The following is a 26146-nucleotide window of genomic DNA, read 5'->3' as shown; positions in this document are numbered from 1 at the left end:
AAATTATACAAGTTAGTTAGAACCTTACGTACAAAACAAGCTTTATTGACTCATTTATAAGACATTGCACAGGTGATGCCAGAAGCAGGAAACTGTGAATCATTTGTTACACAGGACACACTGCTGCATCCTGACCTCACGAGAAAACAACCCCATACATACAAATGTCATAAATACAAATAGAAGCAGATAAACCCAAAAAATCTTCTCCTCCACAGCAGGGTATTATAATTAAAATGTGTGAGAAATCTAAAAGAAATGGGACAAATACATCCAATCAAAATAAAATCATATCAAACAAAAGATGACATTTTAAGGAACTGCTGGTTCAAATTAAAAAAAAAAAATACTTCAGAACAAACAACTAAAAACTGACTTCATCTAATCCAGAAACCTTCACACATCTCAACATCTGAAGTCATTTTAAAAGCTCGAAACCTTAGAATGAAAACAGCACAAAGACCCAAATGTACAACCAACACAAGACTTGGATGGATGCTCATAATAGCTCATTATCTGTCACAGTGAGATTTCAGAGATTCAGCCAGTCAGTGCTGAACATCAGATCTCTGATAGAGTCACACGCAGCATGTCGGCCGAGCCCTCCAAGGTCAGGATGAAGGTGTCTTCATCAGAATACTGTTGAATGATGTGATCATCTATGTTCAAAAGTAGCCTGAGGAACACAGCCAACAAGTAGGAGAAACTTAATACACAGATATACACAGTGGACAAGGATAAACATATGTTATATAGTTTTCATATAAAATCACATTGTATTTTAATGTAATAGTTTTACACAGTGTTTGTTTTGCAGTCTGAACATCCTAATGTCCGTAGATGACAGTAGGCACTGGCAGCACAATAATGCTGAACTCTGAAAAACTTGATGCAGGATCATTTCCAACAGTTCGATCCACTTCATTTAAACAAGTTGCTGACATTGAGCTGGAAAAAAGGACGTTAAAGAACATTCCATTCACTCACCGTGTACTGTTGGAATAACTGTTGCACAGTAAATGAAGGATTTGAGAAGTCAGAGTTAGGCAAAAAGCACTATTATTAGGGACTGTAAAGCGTACATTTGCAATTAATTACAGAAAAAATAAGGCACTAAATAAAATAACGCAGTTAATTGCTTTGTCATTGTGCATCAGTATTATGTCTATACCGGGAACTCACGCAGACTACAACAGAGGACTCAGGACAGCCTGAGGAGAAGTTGTTGCGGTGCTTCGTGTGCGTTAATTTTATTTTATTTATTTATTCATTTTTTAAATTCAGATGGAAAACAACAGCCCAGTTGTGTGCAAATGGTGCAATAAAGTGTTTGCTGATCACCAGATCTCACACAGCCTCCAGTAGAGCTCTGCCACCTCAATAATAAACATGCAACAGTTACACTGAGCAGACAGCGTCTCACATCCACACTGGATAAGATGACACAGGATTCAGAGCCAAAATAATTAAGTTAATGACAAGTTGACCACTGTCGATAGTAGAGGATGTGGGCGGGGCTAGAAGCACTGCTACAGATAGCATCGTCTGACCCAAGATACCGACTTATGAACAAACTAAACTCATCAGCTTCATCAGTTGTGTTTTTATTTCATGCCACAGATATTTTATCCATTTTGCACTGTTCAGTTTCCACTTTTCTAAAATGTTCCGTACTAAGCGCTGTTTTTTATTTTAATTCACAAAAATACATTTGTTTAAGAAAGTTTACAAAATATCAGAAAAGCATGAATATTATCATACTTAAATTTAGGTTTGTGTTTTGTGAACAATGCAATCATAATGTTCTTCATTCATACTACACATGTGAGCATGTGATGAAAATAATAAACAATTTATTATTTTTATTGCTTTCATTGATTCAGTCATAGACCAAAATACATTTAAATTAGAAAAACGTTGCTTCTTGTGTCAAATATTTATATCCGATTCATTTAGATGAATAGAAATTACTTAATTACAGGTTGGTTTTTTTTTTATATATAGTCCAACCTAAATATTACGCATCCATCTTCTAAAATATAGGTTAAAAACATGCTTTATCTGACATTTAGCAGACTGTTACCTCACACTGTGTTGCTTTATTTTAGCAGCATGAGCTGAGGCGAACCTTAATATAGTGAAAAATGAAGCCAAACTGCCAGTTGTTTACCTTTTATGTAAAACGAAAGGATGTGTGACTATTTTGCCTTTTGATTTTATTTTGGTAATATTCCTGTTGCATATATAACATGACTCACCCTTTTCTGTTTTTTTGGTAAACTCTGGCCAGTCTGTTGGCAGGGACTGAATATTTCTCTGAGATCTGTGAACATAAACACAGGTACTGTAATCTCGACCAGCACGATGTATTTTAAACCAGCTGTGATTTACTCACTGCGTCCATCAGGGCTCTGAGGGTTGGAGAGTGCAGCATAAGAGCATCAAACACTTCCTCACACTCCTTCCTCACATACAGTAGTACTGTAAATACAGAAAGGCAGAGAACAGATGTAGCTGCCATGTAAACAACGGCCGATGCCAACATAGACTAGAAATAAAAGGCACCTTTTCTCTGTGGTTCTCCTTTGAATTTCTTGGTCAGAGGTGGACTGAAAACATCCTCCTCAACACATGGAGCTTTCTTCATTAGGACGTCTCTGATGAACACATGGACAAGCTGTGATGTTGTAGTTCTGCAGTCAAAGACATCAATGCTGTGATACTTACGAATCTTTACTGACATCTTCAGAGCGATAAGCAAACACCTGCAGAATAATATTTATAAGTAAAGTTCTGAGATACGATGTAATCACACACCAATAATCCTACATTCCGAACTTGTGACAAATACAACCTAAGACTAGGAAACAGTCTAAAGTCTTTGATGTCACAGTTTTGGGGAGACTTACTGACCAAATCCTCAGTTAACCACAGTGAAAATCCATTGGCTTTGGATTCATTAGTGCTTTTAGTGGGAATTGCTTAGATGAATCTAGTCTTGAAACCAAGACTTGATACGTGTTAAAGTACTGACACACAGAGTAAGGACAAATACACTGCTCAAAAAAATAAGAGAAACATTAAAACAACACAATGTCAATCTCACTTCTGTGAACTCAGCCTGTCCAGTTAAGAAGCAACACTGAATGTGAATCCATTTTGAGCAAATGCAACAGGTGGAAATGAGAGGCAATTAACAAGACAACCCCTATAAGTGCTTCTGCAGGTGGTGTCCACAGACCAAAACATCAGCCAGGAAGGATGAGAGCAGAGAAATGGTCACATTTGCTTTTGTCCCACCCCTGAAGGTACCATGAGACGGTGTCTACAACCTGCTGACAGCACATCAATGCAAGATGTGGCAAGAAGTTTTGCTGTGTATTTTAGTGTCTCCCACTGGGGAAGGAACGACATAAGTCACTATTAAAAATCAGCCAATCACAAGCTCCACAAATATACACTGCTTTCAAAAAAGTGTTAAAGAATGTAAAGTCTGCAACAAATGTGTCTATTAAGTCTATGTTAGTGAATACCAGAGAACCACATGAGTGAGCATGTGAAATTAAAAGAAAATATGTAATGAAAATAAAATGTTAATGTCTAACTTAAAGACAAGCAATGTGAAATTAACTGTAAAAATGCAATGTGTTGACTTGTATATCAACTGTAAGTATATTAAATAAACACATGCTTCATAAACACATTTATGTTTTAATTTAGGCTGTTTAATAATTTAGGAATTATGGCTGGGCGATATATTTCGAGATTCAAGATGTGTCAAGTTTTCTAGTTTGGCGATATAGAAAACTATAATAATGCATATATCTATATATATATATATATACACACAGTGGGGCAAAAAAGTATTTAGTCAGCCACCAATTGTGCAAGTTCTCCCACTTAAAAAGATGAAAGATGAGAGGCCTGTAATTTTCATCATAGGTATACTATGAGAGACAAAATGAGAAGAAAAAAAATCCAGAAAATCACATTGGATTGGAAAATAAGTATTTGGTCAATAACAAAAGTTCATCTCAATACATTCCTCCATGCAGATCTCCTCTAGAGCAGTGATGTTTTGGGGCTCTCGCTGGGCAACATGGACTTTCAACTCCCTCCAAAGATTTTCTATGGGGTTGAGATCTGTAGACTGGCTAGGCCACCCCAGGACCTTAAAATGCTTCTTACAAAGCCACTCCTTTGTTGCCCGGGCGGTGTGCTTGGGATCATTGTCGTGCTGAAAGACCAAGTCGCATTTCATCTTCAATGCCCTTGCTAATGGAAGGAGGTTTTCACTCAAAATCTCACGATACATGGCCCCATTCATTTATTCCTTTACACAGATCAGTCATCCTGGTCCCTTTGCAGAAAAACAGCCCCAAAGCATGATGTTACCACTCCCATGCTTTACAGTAGGTATGGTGTTCTTTCTCCTCCAAACACAATGAGTTGAGTTTTAATCAAAAAGTTCTATTTTGGTTTCATCTGACCTTATGACATTCGCCCCAATCCTCTTCTGGATCATCCAAATGCTCTCTAGCACACTTCAGATGGGCCCGGACATGTACTGGCTTAAGCAGAGGGACACGTCTGGCACTGCAGGATATGAGTCCCTGGCGGCGTAGTGTGATACTGATGGTAGCCTTTGTTACTTTGGTCCCAGCTTTCTGCAGGTCATTCACTAGGTCCCCCATGTGGTTCTGGAATTTTTGCTCACCTTACTTGTGATCATTTTGACCCCACAGGGTGAGATCTTGCGTGGAGCCCCAGATCAAGGGAGATTATCAGTGGTCTTGTATGTCTTCCATTGATTTCTTCACACCAAGCTGCTTACCTATTGCAGATTCAGTCTTCCCAGCCTGGTGCAGGTCTACAATTTTATTTCTGGTGTCCTTTGACAGCTCTTTGGTCCTGTCCGTAGTGAAGTTTGAAGTGTGACTGTTTGAGGTTGTGGACAGGTGTAATTTATACTGATAACGAGTTCAAACAGGTGCCATTAATACAGGTAATGAGTGGAGGACAGAGGAGCCTCTTAAAGAAGTTACAGGTCTGTGAGAGACAGAAATATTGCTTGTTTGTAGGTGACCAAATACTTTTTTTTACCGAGGGATTTACCAATTAATTCATTAAAAATCCTACAATGTGATTTTTTGGAATTTTTTTTCTCATTTTGTCTCTCATAGTTGAGGTATATTTATGATGAAAATTACAGGCCTCTCATCTTTTTAAGTGGGAAAACTTGCACAATTGGTGGCTGACTAAATACTTTTTTGCCCCAGTGTGTGTGTGTGTGTGTGTGTATATATATATATATATATGTGTGTGTGATAGCTAATTTTGTATCAAAATACTAGTTTTAGGAGTCTCTGCTTTTAATTCTCAGAACAACATGTAAAGCTCAGTTCGATGGATTAATGAGTGCATTCTAACCCAGGCCTTCCCCATAACAAGCCACATTACAGAACTCACTCACACATGCTGTCCCTTACAGGTGAAAAAGCCAAAAGTGTCACATATTGATCAGCTGTTTGTTAATAAATTAGCCTGTGTAGCATTTTCCATCAGCAAATTTAACCCAGAATTGTCTTTCTGCTCAGACTTCATTTGAAATAAAATTATCTAGATTTATATCATACATCACTATTTTGAGAAAATATATTGAGATATGAGTTTTGGTCCATATCGCCCAGCCCTAGTAGGAATGTTCACAGCATTTATATGTAATTAAAGGTCAGCCTACCAGATTCTAATCGCATAATTTTATTTAGTAAGTGGTTAACAAGTGGCTATTTCAGATTTCTTGTACACTTGTATTAAAATACAAGTGATACCAGAGCTTGGTTGGGCGGGTGGGATGGATTGTAGCGGGTGCCATAAAATTTCCTTTATTTTCAAATCCAAAACTGGACAGGTATGGCTTTAATTCAGGTCTAAGATCTCTCAGGAGACACTTTGCCGTCTCATCAGGAGCATGCCCAGGTGTTGCAGGGAGGTCCTACAGGCACAAGGAGGCTACACACACTACTGAGCCTCATTCTGACTTGTCTTGAGGAATTTCCACTGAAGTTGGATCAGCCTGTATTGTGAGTTTCCACTTTTGTTTTCAGTAGGATTCCAAATCCAGACCCCCATGGGATAGTAATTTAATTTTACATAGATCAGTTTTATGTTGTTTTGTTCTCAACACCTTATGTGATTAATAAAGATTTTCAACTGGAACATATCATTACTTGATATCTAGGATGTTTTATTTTAGTGTTTCCTTTAGTTTTTTAAAGCAGTGTATATTGTGGTTTTAACATGCATGTTTCTTTTAGCTGCTACTTTTCACACTTGACTGCTGCCAACAATATTTTGTTGCATTGTTTTCAGTGCAATGACAAAGCTTCTCGTCATTGTATGTGCTTGCTGCATGGGGCCCCTAAACGAAACCTTATCCCAATTCTCTGAAGAGGGCCTGTAAGGCTGAAACATGTCGTCATGTTTCTGTGGTGAGTAGGTTGGATTGAGAGAAGAGGGAATAGATGCATATTGAGTAGCTAGTTAACATAGCATAGATTGTTCATAGGAGATTTTATAGTATAAACTGGGCGTGTCTTAACTGCTCCAGGAGCCACGCCCATAATCAAGGCATTTTTGAATTTCCCTCCTAGTGGCAGGTCAGGAGAAAGCAGAGGCTTAGAGACATAACATTTTGTCACGCATTTTTAAACTTCTTAAAACACATGCAGCACTGCGTGCAACTCTTCTTATGCTCACAAAGACAAATCTGAACTCCTCACCTGGCCCGCTCTCTGGAGGTTTCCAAAGTACACATCAGGAATGAAGAGAACAGGCTGGGAGTTCAGGTCTGACACACTCTTCAAAAGTGTGCTGTCTGCCTTCCTAATGGAGCAGATCAGGTCTGTGGCACCACTTTTCCCTAAACATGGACAGTTCAAGTATAATTGGCATTATGAATCACTTAAAACAGATTCAGTCCTGGTGAGTCTTCTCCGATCCATTCATAACACCTTCAAGAATCAAAGAACATGCAAACATAATGCAGGAAGAAAGCAGCAAATTCATAAGCAGTTCGCTGTAAGACACCAGGTGTTCACTACAGTGTTCATCTTGAGAACTTCTTTATCAGAACAGAACTGTCACCTTTCATCTTCTTGAGCTGCTTTTTTTCCTCATCCCGGAGCTTCCTCTCAGCACCCTGGTAAACAAAGTGATCCGTCAGCACCCTTTGGACCAGCACAGACAGCAAGTGTACCAGCAGCCTACCTCACCTTGTCACAGAACACCTTGATCTGAGTAAAGGCCCTGTGGATGGGCCTGCCACTACTGTTGTTGTAGCTGTAGGTGTCGATCTGGATGGTGAGGGGCGTCCCTTTCACACCTTTCTGTGAGGAGAAGTCTGTGCTCAGACAGTTCACAGAGATAAACACCTGCCAACAGGAAACAAGGAGAAATAGGAGGATCACTTGTGTAGAACCCAAACCTATGTGATCATTGCTGCAAATGGCCACGAATAGAAATACTTTAATAAGTGAAGTTTACTTGGAAAACAATGCAAGACATTAAACTATAGCTGATCAACATTGTCACCTGACCAATGCAGGAAATTCAGATTCCTGTGCTGAAAAAAAAAAAGGTTTAAAAAGTAGTGCATAATGATTTTTTCTTTTTGAAATATTGCATTAAAGGTGCAGTCTGCAACTCTTATAAAAGTGACTTTTTGTCATATTTGCTAAAGCTGTCACTTTGTAAGGACAGCTTTACATGAAACTAGTAGTTTGTGTTTGATGGGCTGACTGACAGCTGTTGCTCACAGTCCCCGCCCCTTTCCGGTGGCTGGAGCGCTGTCTTTTTTTACAGTGTATAGTCTGGAGGAGTAGAAGATGGAATTGGTGACTTTCCTGCTTGAAATGTAATTACTGCTGCTTGATTTACATTATGTTTGATTTGTAATTGTTACACTAGAACTCTGTATTGCATGTGTTGTTCTTGTGCGCGCTGCTCTCACCGCAGCCACCGTGTGGGCTGCTGTAAGTGACAATGTGTTGTTGCTGCTGCTGCGGTGTCTGCACATAGAGAGAGAGAAGCGCTGCATTAACATGCTTTTAACAGAGCATGTTATATTACTGTGATGTTGCTGTCGGGCTAACGTTAGCTTATTAGCTCCTCTGAGGGAGGGACTTTGGAAAGTTTGGAGAGCAGCAGGGAGGGAGGGATTCTGAGAGTTACGGACTGCACCTAATAGAAGATGAATCAACTGTCTGAAGCTGAGTATCAACTCTTCAAAGCACTTCACCAACATTACTAATTCTTATCTGGTTTATGAAAACATTCATGTGAATAAAATAAAGGTTACTGGTTATTGCATTGGACATCATTAGCTTTAATCACAATGTTATTAAAAGCAGATTTCATGTAATCTCTTCTGCAACTACTGGTGAAATAATATTGTGATTTCTTCTTGTTTATTATCTTGTCTGCAGAGGACTGTGTTTAGATTACCAATTGCTCGACAGTCCTGCTGATACAAAAGTTTAAGAAAAAGTCAAATAAACACACAACCATTGAAACTGAGGCCCCATTTACACAATATTTTGAATTGAAAATGCTAAAGTTTTGTTGCGTTTTGGCTGTCTGTTTACACGGTAATGGTGTTTTGTTGCTGGAAAACGAAACTTTTTAAAAATGTGCTTCAGGGTGGAAGGTTTTGAAAATGCTTCCGTCTCCATGTAAACAGGGAACCGACACTGAGTCACTGGCAGTGCACTGAGGCTGCAGAGCCTTAGAAGCACACTGTTCATGTGACTCACTCTTTTGAATTTAACTGAGCTTCAACAAAGTGTTGATTTACTTCATCACTTGGATGAGCAGAGACATATTTCATGCCTGCACCAGATTCTGACCACAATCACAGAGCTGCACTCCTACTTAGAGTTTGAAATTGAGCCTGACCCTGAGTTCTGGTGAATGTTTAAATCTTTTTAACACAGGCTCTGGTTCGACTCGGCTTGGACGCTGCAAGGTAAATGAACGGTCAGACGATGTGCTTTGATTAGCGTGAGAAAGACACACATATGGATGCTGAGGGGGTGAATGGATGGCTGTCCTCTGACACATGAATAAATTATGTTAAAAAATGCATTAACAGCTCGTTCTGGAGCTGTGTGCTGTCAAATAAGCACATAACAGAGGGCAGGTGTCTGAGCGTGTGTGTGTTGCAGCCGTGTAACCCGGCAGAAGTAAACCCGTACGTAGCGTGTAGCGGCACATGAAGCTGCTTGTCATGTATATAGTTGCATACAGAACAAGTGACTAGTAAATAGAGTTATTAAAGACAGTCTGCTTAAATCATTCTACATGTACACGTCGCGCACGGATGTTAATGTCAGGCTGCAATGGATTCGGGCTTGAAGAAAGATTGGCCATATCTCGGTTTGGGCCACATTCTGTAGGGCTCGAGAAGGGACAGGTCCAACTTTGTAGGTCTGATTAAAGCTCTACTCTTACTTGTATAGGGAGGAAGTGTGCCTGTGCTTATTTTTGGTTTATTGCAAAATCACACTGCCATCTATTGATCTGGCATGTATACTACATCGTTTTTGACATTTCCCGCAATCTCATGTAAATGAAGATCATTTTAAAAATGTTGCCGTGTGTATGTGGAACATTTTGGAAACCAAAACAGAAAAAGAAGCAAAACAGTGTAAGCAGCTCCTGACTTAAAGGTCCCATATTATGAAAAACACCTTTTTTCTGGTCTCTAATGCAGTGGATTTTATATAGTGCTTTATCATAGACACTCAAAGCGCTTTACAGAATTAAGGCATTATTCTTTCACTCCACATTTAGTGGTGGTAAGCTACTATTGTAGCTACAGCTTCCCTGGGGCAGACTGACGGAAGCAAGGCCGTCATAGTGGGCCATCTGTCCCTCCGATCACCACAAACAGTCACTCACACACTACATTCATACTAGGCAATGTGGGTGAAGTGTCTTGCCCAAGGACACAAAGGCATACCACTGGAGCAAGCGTCCCCCACTGTGGCCCACCCACTGATAAAATGGCATTCCTACAGGCTGTTCAGATTCAGCTCTTGTGGTTACGTAACCAAAGGAGTAATTTTCATTGGCAGACCTCCTCTGAGCGGCGATAGTAGACAATCCTCGAGGTGAAGTTTGGTGTGTCCAGCGGTGAGATGGCAGCAGTGTTTTTGCAATGTTGTCGCTCAGAGCTAGACACGCAAATTGCTCTTTTGTTGGTTGTACAAAACATAAATGCCTATATTATACTTGCGTAAGCGGCATCTCGCCGCGTGTCGCAGGTAAGGCCTTTGGGCAAGGCTCTCCAAGTAGGCGTTGACAGACTGAGCTCATTAGCATTTAAAGATGCAGGCACAGACAGCCTGTTCTCAGCAGAGCTCATTTGAGCAACTTTTAGACGGCTGAAATTCAGGACCACGAATCGGTTTGGGGTAATACATATCGAATACAGTATAAAAACTGTATAATATGGGACATTTAAAGCTGCAGTATGCAACATTTTTGTTGGCATCATTTGGTCAAAAATCTATCATCACCTTTTAGCATATTGTAATCCAAAGTGTTCCTAGTGGACAGTGAATCGATTCTCCTGGCCCTGTAAAATGACACCCAGATTCTGGATGTCAGCCAATCAGATATCTTTCTAAGAACACGTGTTCCATGAGCTGTTTTTGGCATTAGACAACAATTACACAGCAAATCAAGCGGAAAAAGGCAGACCGATATGGAGAAGCAACAGTTTAAAGCCACAAACATACTGAGGAGGAACGGACCGCTTTGTGTCCTCATGAACCCTCGTGACTGTACAGGGTCCGTCACACACTGGTGTCAGAGAGTGAGAACAGATGGAATAAATCGCGTGTAAACCAAAAGAAGCTTATTCAAGGTGAAATAATTTTATAGTCTGGGTGCGGAGAGATGGTTGTCAGTTCGCTCAGAGCGGCAGGCAGCTCTGTGTGCGCTTGTGGTGGGGACGAGCCGATGGCAGCAGCTGCTGCTCGGGACAGTAACTACAGAGTGATACAAGCATTTATGTTAGAGTCTCCAAAACTCAACCTCCCTTACCAGTATATTTTGTGAAAGAAAATGTTCTGGTGTTTTAGTTTCAAAAGGGAGCAGAGAGAGGATTCTACAAACTGCAGCTTTAAGTGTCATTGTTTAACAGTTTCACAACTTGTAGAGTTTTTTGGCTTAACAACAAAAGGACTCAGTCTTAACGGTAAATAAGGAGCAAATCTGTACAACTGTTGTTCCTGAATATCTCCACGAATCATAGACAAATAATTGTAAACTATGTTGTGTTTGTTTAGGTGACATTGCTTTAATGATGAGAATGTAATGGAATAAATGCCTAAACAAGGCCTAATGTTTCTAGTTAAACCGGTCAGACAGCATGAGGAACCAGTTGGTGAGGATTGATAACGGTAAATCATGTTTGCCAAAGCTCAGCAGTGTTTTTCCCACTGCGCAGCATCAATGGAGTCGTGTCTGAACCTGCAGAGGTGACGGCTGATTGTTAAAAAGGCCCGGAGCACAAATGAGCCTCCTATACACCTCCACAAATTCATGCCTACTCACACCAAAGCCATTTAAATTTCTCCACAAGCTCACGTTGTGTGCGTGAGTAGGAGGCTGGTTGTGTTTGCACTGCTGCACTAATATTCTGAAATGCTGTGAGCACAAACACGTTTGACAGAATGCTGTTGAAGTGTAAAAAAAACACCAAAAAAGTAAATTGCAGCAAGAGCAGATTATGTGACTTATTCAATCATGCAGACTGTACATTAATTAAATCACACCTACCCCCAGTGGGAGATGCACAACTCTCATCCCCTCACCCTCAGAAAGAAAAGTGTTAGTTGATAAGGTCTCTTTCAAACACAGCAACCTGGAGAGAACTGCTGGCACCAGTCCTGCTCGTCAGTGCTCTAATCAAAGAGTAAACCCGCCTCAGAACTTTGAAGGACACACACCCTCAGACTTTATAATAAAGTACAAAGACCTCCAGCTTCCATTCCCCTCTCTTAGGTGAGAAGGAAGAACTCTTTTCCTCAATTCTTGTACATCAAATTGTAAATTCTATTGACACCATTCTGGACTTAAAAACCAAAGCGACAAAAACTCCACTTTCGGCTCTGGATGCTGGAATCTTCCCCATCGCAATGATTACTCACAGTAAGCAGGCCCCTGACACGCCTACCACGATGAAATCGATAAGTTAGTCAATGGAGGCGTTTTGAAGTCCTTTACTTACAGGGAGGCTATACTGGGCCATGATATAATTTTTTGGGCTATCTGGAAATCACAGAATATGGAGTTTTCCTAAAGCTTGTGAAAGTTATTGAAATCCATGAAATAAAAAAGCACACTTAATTTGAAAGGCCGTCTTCGTTGTTGCACAATGTAACAGGTTTTTTTTAATAAGTATGCAGTGTGTGGATCGGCCGCTGTCCGAGCCACAAATAAAATCTCTTTTCTTCCCCTCATACTAACGACACATGAATGCATGCATTCAAAAATGATGAGCATATCAGTCATCTGTTATCAATACCCTGTGAGCCCTCGCCTGCACGAGTGTGCTGCACTGCAGGTTTGAGGAAAATATGATAATGTCAAGTGGACTAGACTGTCTGCTTTAATACAGAGGAGACAAATGTTACATCCAGTAAAACAGAACCATTGGCTTAGTACATAAGTCATTTTAAATTAAAAATGTTCAATGCCTATCCTTTCTAAATGTGTGTCCGATCAGTTTCGAGTCAGTCCTCACCAACCTCTATAGATGACAGCTTGTTTCACTTCATATTTGTGATCAAACTGTGGCTTCACGTCGTACATAGTATCAACATAGAAAGACAACAGTCCAACCAGCCCCTGGACATCACAATATTTATCAATGAGCTGCAGCCGACACACACGCCACTCACCTTGCAGTGTGCACTCATGCACCCCCACAATGGAGCACTCACTGGCCTCCTAGAAAAAAGATTTGTTTCCGTCTTCAACCGTTAAATGGTCTGTTAAATGTAGCCATAGCCCCCGGGCCCACCATGCCAGAATGGTCTAAGGCACCAAACTCAAGGATTCTTCCTCGAATCCCACTTTGACAAATATTTTTTTGGATTTTAACATATTCAACATGGCAAATTCCACCTTTAAAAATACATATCCAACAACAATAAACATTTTAGGGTATTTCATGGGATAGAGTTAGGGCTAAAATAAAATGGTTAGTGGGGTAGCTAAAAATAAACATGAGCTAAAATACAACTAACAGACCTTTAAGTCACGTGGTGCACCTATCGCTGTGTATGCATAGAGTGGCAGCCTATGGATACGTTTGAGCATAGGACGCATCACTTACTGTATTTAAAAGTCATAAGAACTTAAGCAGAAGTACGTAAGATCTGACTGGGAACGCCTACATTTCAGGGCTGATCCACCCATAGTGCATAACTGGGATGAAGGCACACAGTTACCGACTTACGTGCAGGGGGAGAATAGTACATAGCCGAAACAGCGCAGCTGCACGCCTTTTCTAACTTGGGCGTGTGGGAGAATAGAGCCACCTAACCGGCCATATCAGAGCAACTAGGCCGAGTGGACTCGTGTGCTCAATCAAGGGTCATATCAGAGCAGAGCCAAACCGAACAGCAGGCTTTGAGATGTAGTCCAGTCCCTACACGGCCAACCTCCAAGCGGCCACAGAGATCTCGGACCTCACTACCTGAGCAATAACACAGAAAAACGGACAAACCGCTCTCAGGCAGGACCCGATGTAGCAGATGACTCTCAAACTCCAATCTGACTTTAAAGTAAATACAGACAGTTCATTCTCATTAAAATAAACACACATTCTCCTATTCTGAATGATTTTGGTCACAACTTTATTTACCGTTTTCTCTTGATTCTACTTCTTTGAGTCTTACTTTAACCTGCTAGAAAAAGGTCAGCAATTATTAATTCTAGTTAATTTTTTTTAGCTCTATTACAACCTCTTACTGTGTCCTGGTTATGTTTTGGTTACTCTGATCGTCCATATTCAAGCATGTTTCCTTCAAGTATTCTACCCCATTTAGTGTTGATATGAATTTGTCTACTCTTTCCCATTAAACATCATAACAAAACACCAATTCCCCTACTACACAATCTACAGGAAGTCACTCAGCTCCCCTTAATCATATCCCAAGCCGTCACATGGGTTGTGTGAACTGTGCAATGCCTTTATGGGGCCTCACTCCTGTAATCCTGGGGTTTTTCTTTTCAAATAGTTATGCATGACTTTTTTTTCTTCTGTCAAGGTCACATGAAATGAAATCCAACAAATTAAGCAGGATTTTAATTGCCATCACAGCTCCAGAATGAATTGAGAATGTGTCTTATGCATTTAACATCAGTTGCTTGCAGCGCGCACAGGGGGGCAGATGTCACCTGCTCGGTAGCTGATTGTCTTCCACAGAGCATTTAAATAAGCTCAAGTCCAATTTTCACACATTCGGAAAGCAAATTTTGTTTTGCCCAAGCACTGATTTAAGGATTCTGATTTTCAATTTGTAAAAGTTTCTTTTCTTGTTTGACCTCAGTGGGTGGGGCCTTAGAAACAGGAGGGCGTCAACAAGTTAATGACATCTAATTCAGCCGCTGCATTTATCAAGACCCGATCATTTGTATGCTGGAATTGGCCAAATATGAATGTTTCATAAATCACACGTTGGTCCTGTCGTACGACCAAACATACACTCAAAATTGCACCCGTTTTTACGCATGGTTGATAAATGAGGGTCAATGTATTTAAACTGCAGTTTATTGTTGAGTTTGCAACTAAGAATGCAGGTAAAGTGACCAACACTGAACAGTTTCTGCACATTTTACGCTTGGTGAGTCCATCTCATTCGTTAAAGTTACAGTGCAGTAAATGTGTACAGTGTGTGCACACACACATACCAGAAAGTATGTCTGTGCACATGCAGAGACAGTGATACACACACTATGGCTGTACACAGACACATTTTAATAACCCTCTGATTAGACCAGAATCAGCTCTTTATAGAAGCACAGAGTCACAAGCATCACTGCATCTGAACACAGTCCACATGGAGCCGTCAATCAATACTTATAAAGAGGAGGACACATTAGTCCCTCCCACCAGGTTTTATAGAAGGGGCAGTCAAGTCCACTACAGTATACAATTTTACTAAATCTATTCAGGACCAGAAATAAGACTTAATTGAATAGCTTGTGTTGTACAAACGGCAAAAGTTAAACAATAAAAAGAAGTAAAACCACCAGATGAAGATATTTGCTATGTCTATTTACGATAATAAAGTCTGATTGCATTGTAGGAAAAATATGGGTTTCTTGCTAATAAACTTTCGCTCAATCAAGAAACCAGACATTCCAGCTATTTTGCTGCATCAGTTTTCATTTCAATATTTGTGTTACCCATGCTACATCCTTGCTTTAAATCCTTTCCTCCTACACTTATAAAACTCTGTAACTTGTACTTGAACTGAATGTCGTAAATCTTTCTTAAAGCAAGCGCTGAGTCAACATGTTTCTGACAAAAGAATCACAAGACAGCCATGTCAGTACATGAATGAACTACATACAGTATCTGTTCACTTCATGTAACACGATGACTGGTGTCACAGCTGACATTGAACTGGAAAAAACTATTAATGCTTTTGTTCTTAAGTGGTGAAAATTGTACTTTAGTTTTTAGCCAGGCTTAAAAGAAACTGACGGGGTCTCCAGCAGCATCTTACATAATCAGCAAACTATCAGCAATGAAAAAAGCTCGTAACAGCACAGAACTTTCTGATTACAATGTCATTTCACCCTTTATACATGTGTAAGAGGTGTGGGAGAGTTTAAAGCCAATAATAATAAAAAAAAAACTAAGGTTTTAAAAAGCTACATAGTAACTAGAGTGGTGTGCTTTTTTCTTCTTGCAAGATTTAAACTGCATATTTCTTGTGTGAGGAGCAAGCTAGCTATTGAAACAACAACTCCAATGATCTATTGAGGCAAAATTGTGAGTTTATCAAGAAAAGCTTAAAAATCAAATAAACTTCGATATGTTTTAATCAACTTCATACTCATGCCAGGGCAGCGATTGATGGATTTGTCTACAGTAGTACTGTAATGTGCACATACTAGTTAGTCCTGTGATACTACAAAGTACATTTCTGCTCTGTGGGCATTCAGCATAAATGTTTCCATTAAATAATGATTAACTTTAAAGGTCCAGTATTGTGATTTTTTTTTCACTCATCTCCATTTGTTCTAAGAATCCCAACAACATAGTATTTGGGGTTTATTTTCCCAAACTCACCTGTTTTTTAGAGTTTTAGCCCTTATGAAAAGTCTTCTAAAAACCATCTGTTTTGGAGCCTTCATGCATATGCATGACTGGGAGTGTCTGTAGACACCAACTCCACATAACAGCTGATCACTACAGCGATTTTCTGTGCATTTCCAAACATTTTTTTTGGTAGAGTATATTTATCCAGGGTTTTTTCAGAATGTGCCTAATCTTGATGCTGTTGGAAACCACTGCTTAATAAATAAACTTGGCTGTGAATGAAAAAAGGGAAGATATACAGTAGTTGGCTGAAGCACAATCCCGCAAACTTACAGCTTACATGTGTTTTGATTAATCTATTCTTTTGTCTTACCTTGGCTTCCTCACTGACATCCCATGTGAATGACACGGCATTGTAAGCAATCTCTTCCACATTCCCAATAGTGCTGAAGCTCTCCTTGTAGTCAGCTGCATGAAAAGTGAAGACATTAAAAAGCATTTGAAAATCACTAGTACACACAAAGTTTAGGCTTCTGATCCATAGGCTTAGGGTACATACATATACTGCTGAGTAACATTTTGAAGACATATCAGATCTCAAAAGGATCTGTTTTTTGAATAAAAAAGGTTGTATATTTTTCCCCAGACAGAATAAAGGGTTGAATTTAAATAAATACATTTAAAACTATTATTTAATAGTTTCTATGGCCCCTACCTGCTTGTATGCATCTGACACAATAAACTTCTGATAAACGGATTCTACTGAATTTGGTCAGGTGAGCATGACGGCCAGGTAATGGTATAAAAACATTTTGAAGCAGTGAATACGTCTGTTATGGCGAAATTATTAGTTATGCTTAATAATATATTTACTCATATATTTTAATCCTTAAACCTTGGGTTGTAACTTTCCATTGTGTCAACTTTGCTTCTTGCTCTGGGTCAGACCGCCTTGTCCAAAGCACATGATATGTTCCCCAAAACAACCTCAAGGCCAGATGCGTAGGCACTCTCTGTGCACGCACTCACATGGCTACGCACACTGACATAGTCACACATTCACACCCCATACACATCCATTCACACACACAAACACATAAACGCACACACCTCCGTCTCCATGACAATCAGCAGATACCGGGGAACAGGCTGTTTGACCCAAGAAGAAAATGTTTTTTCCTTCTCTCTCCCTCTCACCTCCTCCACTCTGTCCTTCTCTCCCGGGGGGGAGGAGGGAGGGGGGACTGAGCAGGGATATACGTGATGTGTCAGAATTGTCTCTCTCTCGATCATCGGACGTCCGCCCGGACGGTCACTAATTTTTGTTCCACCTTTGTCCTTTTTTTTTTTTTTTTTTAAACTTAGTTTATAATAAATCTTTTTTATAAAATCATCAATGCTCCGACTGGACTCCATCATTCAACCAGAGCAATAAATCATGTCTCCAAATGAGGTCAACCGCAAATCTTGCCGTAACACGTCTCTTGAGCAACACCTTAGTGCAATGGGCCTTATTCTTTTAGGCTCTTATGACAGTATGTGCGACCATGGCCAAGTTAACAATTACAGTCAAATAAACAGTAAATACACAACTTTTTACTGGCATCTATAGGTGACGGCAACACATTAGGAGTAAAGTCTTTCCTTGGCCCACTTCTACAAAAGTAATAGACAAGCAAACATCTGACTATACAACACCAAAAGAAAAGTTAATTTCAATGTTAGATTTTGGAATTAAGAACAAAGATTTCATTGATGAAATGTAAAAATGCAGGATGGTTGTAAGCCTACCACTAAAGTATCCTCCAAGACGCAGCACTATTAGAATAAATTAGCCGTAATCAGTTTTATTTTGCTTAACTAGATTTAGGTTATTGTCTAATAACAGTTACGGTGCAAAGGAAAGGCCTTTTTTCAAAGACACCTTAATTGTTTTTATTGTGTGCAACCAAAGGTTGTTGCACTTCTGTTGGTACAAACAGTTTCTTGTTCCTAGTTCTTGTATGCAGGTTCAGGCCAGCATTGGCTAAAACTTGCTACAAACTGCAAAAGTATACAACATTTTGCTCATACCACTAAAGTTCAAAGCTCAGGTCGAGGCCTGTCTCTAAATGATTGTTGAGGATGTGGCCACAGTCCAAGCCCCCGCCTACTACTGGTAACGTCAGTGCAAATGGAATACTTATTGGCTGTCTCTGCAGAAAGCTCCTGTGGGAACCGAAGATTGACTGTTATTCAAATGATGTCAGATTTAACCTCAGGACACAGAAGGGAATTTTCCTGAACTTGCTGTTTACTCATTGTATGCATGCTTGGCTCTGTATGAACTGCAGCTAATGTCAGACACTGGATTAAAAAATGTCTGGGTAAGCACACCAGGCTGTGAGGAAATAAACTTATTACCAATGTCGAGCACTCTCTGTTTGGCAGTGTGTTGGCGGGAGTGCCAGTATTTCCAATTTTTCAGCTGCTCATCTCTGCCCTTGTCTTCCCTGAAAACAACCATGACGACGCTCTGCAGAGAAGTCAAAGCACAGCATAAACAATCACACCTCACTGAAAAGTTATCAGTAAGTTCTGACATCCCTCACCTGCACCACGCTGTCCCGATGCAGCTCTGAGCCTCCAGTGGTGCTACGCTCGTTACTGGACAGACTCCCAGTAGGCTGAAGGAAGGGTGTCACTGGCCCACCCTGTAGATGACCACTGGGCTGAGTGGAGGAGGATCTGAACCCCAGCTTAGACAGTGTCAAAGCATAGAACTGGCCCCGGTTCAGATAAGCCATGGGACCTTCACCATGCCATGGTCGTATGGACATGCTTGCTTCTAGATTGTACTGGAAACTACAGAAAGATTAGAAAACTGTTTTACACTCAAGAATTGTACATTAATGTTTATGTAGCATATTTGTTTATAGAAACTAATTGATCATATTACAGATAAAATTTCTTAATTCCACTTTATATAGTACTGTTAATCTATACCTTAGCCCAACAATTAACTACTGAGAATTATTTTTTTTAATCACAGCACAACATGTGAAATGTAAATCAAAATGTCAGATGAAAAATAAAAGGACTTCTTTCTTAAAAAAAATACTCAATTGTATTTCCTGGATTCGAAAGGCTGTAGATCAACTTTATTTTAGCCTTTTTCATAAGCACGTCAAATTAGAAATATACAGAAATTAAGCATATTTTCCTTGTACCTTCAAATTCCTTCTTGACCAAAATTAATATTGACTGCTCAGCTGCTCCAAAGCAAGACATACAATTACTCTGTAATTGTATACAAAAACAATTACTGAAATGCAATGAAGCTGCATTTAAAGCATCAGCAATTAAACAGCCCTACTGTCACAAACTGTCAGTGACATTCTGGGCCACATCTTGACAAATGAAAGGATGGTTTCGATTGAGGTGTTTTTTTTTGCTAGCCCACTGCCTCTTTTGTGACCACAAGGTCTGGTGATTTTCTCTGACCTTGGTCTGGTCAATTGCTTCTAAAACTACCAATATTTCTTGTACTTACTGGAAATCCCTAGGACACAATAGGTATCATCTAAATAACTGTACATTTATCCTTGAAGTTCTAGGTCAGGGTTTCTCAAATGGGGGTACGTTTAACCCTACGGGTACGCGATGGCACTACAGGGTGTACTTTTGTTTTTTTACTTTGTAACATACATACAAGACAATTACAAAGGCAACAGTGTAAGATACTAGGGTGCCCTTGAGAGAGAGCATTAAAATATGGGGTTTTATAATGTTTAATTTTAGTTAAAAATGATAATCATACTAAATATTACCAGCAATTCACAAAACGACAACAAAAACACTCAAAAAGAGAAAAATATACAGAATTTAAAAAAGAAAACTGAAACAAAATAACACCAAAAAACACAAAAATAACCTACAACAAAAACACACTAAATGGAAGAAAACTACACAAGATCATGACAAAATATTCAGTAAAAACAGAGAAACATACAAAACAACCAAACATCAAAAACACACAAAGAATCAGTTAAATAATACAAAACACACAAAAACAATAATAGAAATGATCTTGATTAGAACATGAACTTTTAGTGATGGATTAGTGTTGGTTCCACACCAGGAAGGGGTGACAGGAGAAAAACCTATCGAAATAAATCTATTCAGGAGACTAAATACTGTTTCATTCACAAAATGAGATTCTTTAAAATGTGATTTAACACACATTCATTACATCATTATTCTTTTAAGTTATTTTGTCACTGAATTCTGAGCAAAATGTTGCAGCCACACATAAAGGGGGTACTTAGATTCAGAAATAAGAGAAAGGGGAAACTTTTGAGAACCACTGTTCTAGGTGACCTGATTGATAGTGGATCTTACCAAACTGTTTTAGTTAGAAGCACAGATGACTAGTCCACCTGCTGTTGCAAGGAATAATTCTCATCTCTGTCATTCTCAAAACATCTGGCACAACTGGAATTCATACAATCTGCATTAAAGCATGTGAAGATTAAGCTTACATATAAATTTAAACTTACGCAGAGAGGCTGGAGGAGGTTGGATCGATATCCGTGCTCGGCCTACTGTGATACATCTATAAAAAACAAAAACACTGATTGACTCAAGGGAAATGTGCAACAGTGTCCCACTGAAAATGTAAACGCAAAGTGCCTTATCCTCCATTGTCATCAGATTGACATGCTGGACGTCTCCATCCTTTGCAGCCCCACATGTGTCCCTTTCATAGCCTCTGTTATCATCCCTCAAGTAAGCAGTGCACGGCATATAGTGGCTGCCTTGTTCATATAAAGTTCTTTTCTGCTCCCTGGGTTCTTCTGGGTAAATGTCACCAGTACAAGAATCCAAAGATGGATGTCCCTCTGTCTTAATCAAAGCTGGAGCTCCGCTGTCCTGACCATGACCAACTGTTGTGGATCCACACCTGGAGGCTTGGTGTTGGTTAGTGTTGTGCAGGGAAAGGTTCACAGGCACAGATCTCAGATTGGTAAGAGAATCTGATACATATGAGCTTCCACAGTCACTGAGCCTGGGAGCAGAGGAATCTGCTAGCTTACCACTCAGGGTCCGCCTCCTATCTTTGGGAATCTGAAAAGACAAAAATAGTGTGATGTTATTTTTTTCCATCTGTCATTTTCTATGCATTATATACAGTGACGTGCCATCAGGGTAGGCAAGGTAGGCAGTGCCTACCCAAGGGTGAATTGATATTTTGATTATTTAATTAATTAATTTTTTAATTTTTCCATTTCCAATAGCCTACAGTACCTATAAGTTTGAAAGTGTCCGCATTTTGTGCGTTTCATAGCCCAAATTACTAAACAGGCAGAGGGAGGCCACGCCCCTTCCCAAAGGCACGTCGCTCTTCTGCCTCCGTTCCCATTGCGTGATTTTACGTGTTTGCGCATGCGCAGTCAGGTCCCCAATATGACATCCATTTACGTGTAAAGACAGCGTAGAGAGCTGCCTTTGCACGTAACTGCGCTATGCTAAATGCTATACGTAAGTTCACAGCACATTAGTGAATAGATGACACGTGACTGCTGCTGCTACGTTCTCTAGCTAGTGGGCGGGATAACGCTACAGTCAGGATGACAGCGCTAGAGATGATAGAGAAACTTTGTTTTGAGGAAAAAACAACAGCTTTTAAAAGATGGAGACCAACACCTGAGCTATCAGAGCTTCATCAAAGGTAAGGTCAGAAAATATTTCATACTTTTCACAGTGAATGGTACAAAAGGAAGGATTGACTTTGTGGATGCTCCTCACTGAGGCTGTTCTAAGTTGTCATTTTCTCTGTGTTTCTGTGTTTCCAACACAAACAACAGATGTGCTGTCGTGTCATGAGATATATCTTGTTGGGAGAGTATGGAGGCTATATTAAATAATTGTTCATGTTTTTTAATGGTGTTTATGATGTTGATTTTGTTAGATGGCTAAACACTTGTTCATGTGGATCTTATTGGGTTTTTTCTTTCTTATTATGAATTTTATATTTTGATAAGCGCATTGAGATGACTTTGTTGGAAATTGCTTTATACAAATAAAATTGATTTTAATTTAATTAACACTTGACAGCAGAAACATATGAAATTGTCATTGGTGGTCTCGATTTGCAACGTGCCTACCCAACCCTAGTGGTCACGGCACGTCACTGATTATATATGAAGCTTTTGAGACCTTGTAGTAGTCATACAGCATGGTTAGAGCTGCCACACTGTCCTCATCTCCATTGAGGCTCATCATTGCCTTAGTGGCGGCAGTCAGAGGATTCTCCAGGTAGGTCTTCCACACCTTATCCTCACTGCTGAAGGCTCTGTGGAAAGCAGCTGTTGCTTCATTTGGTGCCTTCATTGCCCGCCTGTTACTGAGCAAACAACAGGACAATAGAAAGACATTAGCTATGAGAAGTCAGGACCCCAGGGGGTATTTCATTTAACTATTTTAAAGAGAACAAGGCCTATAATTTAAAGCTGGTTTAGCCAAGCAGTCCGTGACCACGCTCAACTTAAAATGATGTAGTGCAAATTACAACAAAATACTCTGAGTGCTTAAAATATAAAGTAAATAGTAAGAAAGAAAGAAAGAACCCAACAAGATCTACATGAACAAGCATTTAGCAACAGTGGGAAGAAAAAAAAATCCCGTTTTTTTATAAGAAGAAATCTCTAGCAGAACCAGGTTCAGAGGTGGCAGCATCTGCTTCGGTTAGTGAACAGAAGGACAAACAGAATAGGATAGAAGGATAGAACGTCCGAGTGTTCCAGACTAGTTGAGCGTGCTGGCTTTTCCCATTTCAAACTCTTCTTAACTTGAAAAGCAGCAGTTCAACCAATCAGCTGACAGTGACAGCTTAAGTAAGACCCACAAGATCGATCACTGATTAAATGATCAGAGACATGAGGGCGCATGCACTGCAGCTTTTACTCATTAAACAATCAATAGAAACCAATTCTGAGACCAACAGGATGTGACACCAACTGTTACTGAGCAGTGAGAATAAAGGACAGACACGTTTAAGACGTTTCTGTGGATTGAACGTTTGAAAAGTAGTAAAGGGTTCAAATGGTAAATGGACTAGATTTATATAGCGCTTTATCACCACACTGAAGCAGTCTCAAAGCGCTTTACATATCAGCTCATTCACCCAATCACTCTCACATTCACACACCAGTGGGACAGTCGACCACTGGGAGCAACTTAGGGTTCAGTGTCTTGCCCAAGGACACTTCGACACGTAGTCAGGTACTGGGATCGAACCCCCAACCTCTCGATCAGAAGACAACCCTCTACCACCTGAGCCACGGTCGCCCCAAGTGGTGTTATTATAGAAAACAACTGAAGCATGTGATCACACACTGATTGGGAGTTTGAGTTTCTTTTAAACACCTGTCAGCATTTTTATAAAAAAGGCAGTGGCTATCCGTACAGCTGCCGTGTCAATATATCAACATTCTATCCGTTCGCAGCGCCCCTCATTGGCCAGGTTAGGTCACGTGATAGGTCAGTCATTGGTCAGTTTAGGTTGCATGATTAAGATTAAACCTTACCCTAAACATAACCCTAAAGATTGTTGCGATATTGGCTTATAACCTAACCCTAAACCTAATACTAACCCTAAGACGCTACGTACGTGTACTTTGGTAACCGTACCAATAGCACCGATGGTTGTCCGTACGAATAGACACTTTCTAAAAAATCTTTTTAAAAAAAGACGATGCAGTAATTCACAATTAAATAATCTGTAATTTATGAGACTTGTGAGTGTTTGATGAATAGTTTCTTGGAACTCAGCACTAAACATTAAATTAAAATGAACGTGCTAATGGATGTCACGAGGTGTGTGCACCTCCCAAAAAAGCGATACTGTTTATGGATTTTTTCATCAGGGAGGCTGCCCGGTGACTGACCCTGAACAGCTCCTCAGTGACCTGTCGTGCAGTAAAAGGGACGCGATGGACACAAGTATATTATTACAGGTAGGGACTTGAGCTAGTTTAATGGAAAGCACATTGAAAAGGCTGGATGACCAGAGCAACTCCCAAAATAAAGCTTTCATTACATTTTTCTAGTTCAAAGTGTGCTGGTCCATAGCATAGACCAGAAAGAAGTGAAAGTAACAGATTAGAAGTACTCACGTTACTGTAATTGGGTTGTTTTTATGGGTACTTGTGAGTTTTAAAAGTAGTAAAATAATTTGTTCGAAGTGTCTATTGATACGGAAACGTATCAGTAGCCCCCAGGACTATTGATACAGAAACTTGTGTCTTCCGGACCTTTTCTACATAAGCGTAATGTGCCTGTGTTTTTTCACCGTGCCAGGATGGCTTCGAGGATCCTTCCTTCCACTAATGTGGGTATAAATCCCACTTTTGTCATTTATATTTTTTCATTTTAACATATTTAACACGGCAAATTCCACCTTTAAAAACACATATGCGGAAAAAAAATAAAAATTTTAGGGTATTTCCTGGATAAGGGTTAAAATAAAAGGGTTAGCTATTATGTCACCTAAACTGGCCAATGAGGGGCGCTTCGTATGACGTATCATAGAATAGATTGGCAGTCTATTCATACGTTTCCATATGAATAGACACGGCCTAATTTGTTACATTCCTACACCTAACTGTTACAGAATATATTATTATTATTTGTTTTAAAATTATCAACATTGTGAAACTACACAAAAAAATGAAATGACGAAAGATCAAATGCATCATTGAATACCGGTTATTTTCACAGCTTTAGTGTTAATAAATTTAGCTATACTTGAATTGAATTCATTGTTTTTTATATAGAATTGTTCATTTTGAAAAACCTTTTAATTTATGCAGATGCCTTTGTGGAAACTAAGTTCCAATTGTGCATTTTCGTCTTCCTTTAAGTTTATACATGTTTTTTTATTACCAGAAATAAATGTGGGGTTTAAAGTAACTAGTAACTTTCACTTTGAGTACTATTTAATTGAGCAACTTTTTACTTGTACTTGAGTATTTTCTGTATGACTTACTTGTACTTGAGTACAATTTCAATCAAGTAACAGTACTTCTACTTGAGTAGGAGATATCAGCACTCTTTACACCTCTGTCTACAACCAAATGGACTGAATTGGAGAAATATGTTCTTTAGCACAAAAATACAATTTCTTGCATTATTTTTGGAGAATTTGGAGAAAATTGGTTGCAAACGGTGTGTAATTACTGCAATAAATTACAGGGATTTAAAAACATTGAGAATTGCAGAGCAAAGTAGCCCATTTGTGATTTCAAATTGCAATACGTTAATGAGCACAGAAATATCGCATGCCTTTGGAACTACAAGTAGAAGTTTGAGTGGATTTTATCTTAAAAATCCACACAATTTTCAAGATAAACTGACAGAGAGAACATTAAATATAATACAGACTTGTTCCACTCACCAGTGTCAGGAGTGTTAGTTGAAATATTAATTAAAGGCTCCTTCTTACCTGTCGAGGTCCATGCTGCATCCACTGTGAAAAGATATGATCTTCAGTTAAATTAGGAACAAAAGGACTTTAAAGCCTAATGTCATGACTTTTCTGTCTGTGGCCTTTACAAAACCACACAAGAACTGTTCAGGTGTGTGAGCAGTTTGGGGATCACTTAATTAAGAGATGAATGGAGCAACACCTGAGGAGAAAAACAAGACCTCGTCTCTGATTGGATGAATGCGTGTTGGCTTTTATTATTGGCTAATCACCAGGAAAGAGGTGGGGCTTGTAAATGCTAGTATATTTGTAGCAGGAGACTGATACACCTC

General features: G+C 39.5%; 1 protein-coding gene across 2 annotated transcripts; it reads right to left on the bottom strand.

Moving 5' to 3' along the window:
• Positions 1–24: 24 nt before the first annotated feature.
• Positions 25–25978, bottom strand: grhl2a (grainyhead-like transcription factor 2a). 2 transcript variants are annotated; one of them, XM_028470886.1, is made up of 15 exons: positions 25833–25978; positions 22547–22733; positions 21020–21454; positions 20887–20942; positions 18940–19192; positions 18752–18863; positions 16722–16816; positions 7275–7433; positions 7147–7201; positions 6783–6922; positions 2728–2765; positions 2566–2657; positions 2396–2481; positions 2259–2323; positions 25–676 (listed from the first exon to the last, which is right to left on the bottom strand). In XM_028470886.1, exons 1-15 carry the CDS (start codon positions 25844–25846, stop codon positions 562–564), a joined length of 1902 nt encoding a protein of 633 aa, XP_028326687.1. In that variant the 5' UTR covers positions 25847–25978; the 3' UTR covers positions 25–561. The 2 variants fall into 2 exon arrangements, with proteins under 2 accessions (XP_028326687.1, XP_028326688.1); XM_028470887.1 differs by lacking the exon at positions 22547–22733.
• Between the last annotated feature and the right edge of the window lie 168 nt (positions 25979–26146).

Source organism: Gouania willdenowi, chromosome 16, assembly GCF_900634775.1.
Source record: "Gouania willdenowi chromosome 16, fGouWil2.1, whole genome shotgun sequence".
NCBI lineage: Eukaryota > Metazoa > Chordata > Actinopteri > Blenniiformes > Gobiesocidae > Gouania > Gouania willdenowi.
The sequence above is the reverse complement of the archived record's forward strand: the minus strand, read 5'-3'. Positions and strand labels throughout refer to the sequence as shown.

Excerpts from the sequence above, each read along its gene's own strand:
- grhl2a (XM_028470886.1), bottom strand. Across the intron at positions 7,434-16,721 it reads ATGTCAGTGAGGAAGCCAAG|GTGTTTATCTCTGTGAACTG; the intron begins GTAAGACAAAAG and ends TCCTGTTGGCAG. Across the intron at positions 7,202-7,274 it reads TCAAGGTGTTCTGTGACAAG|GGTGCTGAGAGGAAGCTCCG; the intron begins GTGAGGTAGGCT and ends TTTGTTTACCAG.